We start from the raw sequence: 4,536 nt of genomic DNA on the forward strand, positions 1-4,536 counted from the left end.
TAAAAGGTCTATGCATTTTTGAAAACCACTTTTGAAAATGAAAACAGTCTGTTTTAAGGATGTGAGCAGTTCTAAGGAAGGGAAAACGTTTTGCTCAAATCTCCTGTTGCTAACAGCATTTATTGTTCACAATAACAGCACAATATCTTCCAACAGAATTTCAAGATTATTGTGAAAAACATTTATATGCATTCAATTTGTTACAGTAATGTCGATGCTGTTTTCCCTTTCTTGGTAATGTCTCTTTTCTTGAAGATCCCTGATGCAACTGCATACAGAAATGGGTTCACACAGCAATTAATTATAGAGACAGTTTTGCTCAAATCTCCTGTTGCTCTACGAATCACTTTTAGTTGAGCATAGACAGCTGGAGACGATGTCTTAGTCAGAGTAGTGGCAATGTCAAACATGTTGATGAGATGTACAGGAGTCCAGAAAAGAAAGAAGGCTGCGATGATACTGATCACAAGCCTTCTCGTTCTCTTCTTTCTTTCTCTATTTTTTAGGGATGCAGTGTTGCTGCACTGCAACCTATTGACTCCCCTAGTACTAGTATCTCTTTGTAGCTGACTCTTGCAGATGCAGCAGTAAGATGCAGTTATCATGGTGGAAGGGAGGACATATCCAAACAGGATCTCCAACACAAGAACTGTAACCTTTCCAGAGGTTAATTCTATGGTCCTCTGGCACCTTAAAGATCCCCTCTTCAACTGAACACTTTGAATGAAAAGTACAGGTAAGGCAAAAACTGTGGCTACAATCCAGAGCCCAATTAATTGTAACTGTCTACGAGCTTTCTGCAGTCTTTCCTGTTTGCTGCGATCAGGAACTTTTGATTTAATTATGTGATAGCGATGTGCAGCCATCATAGTCACAGTCAACACACCAGCATACATAGCACAGTAGATTAGATACATCAGAATCTTACATGACCAAAGGCCAAATGCCCATCCATGCAGCAGGCCAGAAACTCCAAAAGGAGCCAAACTGAGGACCAAAGAATCAGATATAGCCAGGTTTAGCATTAGCTTCTCAGTGAATCTCTGTTTGTTCCACTGACGAGCGATGGTGATGATAACTGCAATGTTGCTGGGCAATCCAACCAAGCAGCACAGGCTTAGAAATACTGCAGTGCCTACCTGTTCAGAGCCCACAGTACCATTGGTGTTGACAAAGTCAGATTCAGAAGTCTGATTGATGCTAAAGTTGAGATGCTCCATGGTCAAGCAATTGCACAGCCAAGAACAAACACTTTGTTTCGGATTGGAATTCAAAAGCAGAGTTGTTCCCCTTGAAGTTTGTGCGTATGTGGGACAATCCAGGCAACTATATAGCTGGTGTGAAACTGCTGAATAAACTTGTCTTTCAAACCGAAACTTCCTTTAAAAAATGGCCCAGGAACAAGCTGAACTAGAATGCACCTTAAAAAACCTATCTACACCTAAATGTTATTATACACATATCCATAATTTTAATGTTTCAGATCTAAATTCAACTAATTAATTTTATTATTTATTAGTCCATTTATTCAAAACAAACTTGGTGACTATACTTTTCTAACACAGCCCTTACCATCTCTCTAATCTTCTTATTTCAGATTACAAATGGTTAGATTTATGAAGACCTGTTTTATATCTATCTATCTATCTATCGATCGATCGATCGATCGATCGATCTATCTATTTTTTAGCACAAAAGTCTTTTAGCACAAGTCTTTTAACACAAATCCAAAGTCTCTTAGCACAACTCTAAGCCCTTTAGCAGAAGATCCAAGAACACTTAGGCCGAATCCCATTTCACCCCTTGGACCAACCCCTTGGCCCTTCCCCTCCATTTTGCGCGTTCACGTGAAGGGGTAGGGGTATCCCAATCCCAGTTAACGCGGAGGGGTAGGGGAAGGGGGAGGGCTTCTGTACCCCTCCAAACGGAGATTTTCCTGGAGCTGACTCCGAACGAAGGGGTTTGAGTGATTTCCCACAATGCCATGCGGATTTCAGCGAGATTTCATGCGGATTTCAGAAAGATGGCGGTTCCCGCGGCGAAAGATTGTCATAAATGTATTTTCTCCATTATTTACGTGTTTTAAGTTGTTATCCAGAGGAAACACGCCGCTTGATTCGCTTTCGAGCTGAGAATGAGCAGCGATTTCTGAAATCCAAGCTGCTGCTAAAAAGCTTTGGGAGTGAGTATTGTTTTCGGTTGCTTGACTGCGTACGTTTTGTTCTGTTATTCTCGCTTTTATTGTTTACATGAGTGTTCTGACACCTCATTCTGTCGGATGTGGTGCACGAAGCGCCAAAGATATCCCATTCAGTGGTGTTAGTTAACAAATCACACCCTGCCAGCAGAGATTTCTGGTTCTGCCTCTGGCTCTGACTGTAGCGGCTGGTCGCAGCCAATGACGCATTTGGTCGCGTTTTGCTAACGTAAACGCTGACGGAGGTACGCGATGACGTATGCGATCGTTGAAGGGCTATCCCAATACGTAATGGTTGAATTTCAAGCCCTATCCCTTGTAGCTCAGTTTCAAGGGGAAGGGCCAAGGGGAAGGGGGAGGGGAAGGGGTAGGGGTAGGGGTAGAAATTAGAATTGGGATTGGGCCTTAATCTTTATTATGAATACTTACTGATCATGTTTAAAGATGTCTGATGGATTTTTTTTATGAAAGTTACTGAGATTCAGATCGAGAACGAGCAATTTTAAATAATGTTTTTTAGTACGGTGGCCAGGAAGTGCAAAACAAAATTACAAAGTGTAAAACACTTTTACATTTTATAAAACAAAATTACATTAGCAAAACACTTTTACCAAGGACAAAACAAACTTACAACTTAGAAAACAAATTGACAAGACGCGAAACACTTTTACGAGTGCTGAGACAAATTTACAAGTGGCAGAACACTTTTACCAGTCCCGAAACAAATTTACAAATGAAAATCTTCATGGAAGGGGAATGTACCAAATGGCTCAAGTGACCTGGAAGTGACAGAGTGAGCGGTCAATTCGTGTTGTCTTCTCTGAAGTTTATGGTGACGGAACGTCGACTGTGACTGAATTATGTTTTGCCCCTTTTGTGGAAAACACAAGAACTGCTTAATGTGGTTCATGTGGACAGTCTCTAGAATTTTTAAAGGACACGGACCAGACAGAAGGACCAAGCGCATTCTGTTGGCTGTGTCCGAAATCACTTATTCACTACTCCCTACTCACTGGATAGGGAATTCTATATAGAGGACTATATTGTGTGTAGTGAGTGATTTCAGACACAGGGAACATGAATTGACCATTCACTCTATCGTTTCCTGGCCACTGTACTTCTGGCATTTGGTACATTCTCCTTCCATGAAGATTTTCATTTGTAAATTTGTTTCAGGACTCGTAAAAGTGTTTAGCGTCTTGTAAATTTGTTTTCTAAGTTGTAAATTTGTTTTGTCCTTGGTAAAAGTGTTTTGCTAATGTGATTTAGTTTTATAAAATGTAAAAGTGTTTCGCATTTTGTAATTTTGTTTTGCATTTCCCGGCCACCATGTTTTAGCGGTTGATAACACTGAACAAAAAAAGAAATAATGAAATCAAATATAAACATGCTGCAACAAAGTGAATTTACCTGTAAACTAGCCACAGCTTTGAGACTTGTCTTGATGATCAAACAACCCCTACATCTTAGCATAATCTCTTCTTCTTCATCTTCTTCTTGCATCATGATTGCCATTTGTTTACATATTGCAACTGTCGGTTACAAAGGAGACATGATTCTCATTTTTCTCATTGAAATTGGTTTTTTTTTGGTTAAAGACTTTGTAGCTTTATTAGTCAAATACATACAAAAACAGCAATATGTGATATCAAATGGACTTTTAATAATTTGAGTAAGTTTTTAGGAATAGATTCCGCTCTTAGTCAGCAAAACACATGTTGTCAAGCAGGGCAAGAGACATAATCCCCTGGTTAATTAATTCGGCAAACGCATAATTATTGACAGTCAGTTGACCTATGAAAGTGCCCACAATTCAAGGTTTGTTATGGATTAACTACAAATATCCAAAGACACCAAAGAATCAGATTTTCAATCCATGTTTCAGGGATCAACAACTGATCCTTAATATGCACAGCAGCAGAAATACTGGCTTCTAGTCCCTAAGCAATTACCGTATAATAAACCCCTTCCTACATCAAGATGAGTATTTTTTCAATTATTGTGACCATAATCCAGAGTTGTGCTAAAGAACATAGAGTTGTGCTAAGAGACTTTAGAACTTGTGCTAATACATTTGTGCTAAAAGACTTTTGTGCTAAATAACCGGATACCATATAGCTTACCAAACAGTGGTGAAAAGAGTTTATAAGTACATTAAAATTAATTGACAACTTTTTATTGAAATGTCATTATTATATGATTTTTTTATTTGATGGTCTGGATTTTTATCCATTTAAATGTTAAATTTATTTGCTATTACCTCTGAGACAAAATGTATATACATTACTCAGTTTCATTGACTGTTAACTCTTTTCTGGGAACTTTGTGTTGTAAGCTTT

General features: G+C 38.8%; 1 protein-coding gene across 1 annotated transcript; it reads right to left on the reverse strand.

The window, feature by feature from the left end:
* Positions 1-200: 200 nt before the first annotated feature.
* On the reverse strand, positions 201-1,220 carry LOC132887498 (leukotriene B4 receptor 1-like). Its single transcript, XM_060922978.1, has one exon. The coding sequence runs from the start codon at positions 1,218-1,220 to the stop codon at positions 201-203; it is 1,020 nt and encodes a 339-aa protein (XP_060778961.1).
* Positions 1,221-4,536: the final 3,316 nt, after the last annotated feature.

This window comes from Neoarius graeffei, chromosome 6 (assembly GCF_027579695.1).
Source record: "Neoarius graeffei isolate fNeoGra1 chromosome 6, fNeoGra1.pri, whole genome shotgun sequence".
In the NCBI taxonomy this organism is placed as follows: Eukaryota; Metazoa; Chordata; class Actinopteri; order Siluriformes; family Ariidae; genus Neoarius; species Neoarius graeffei.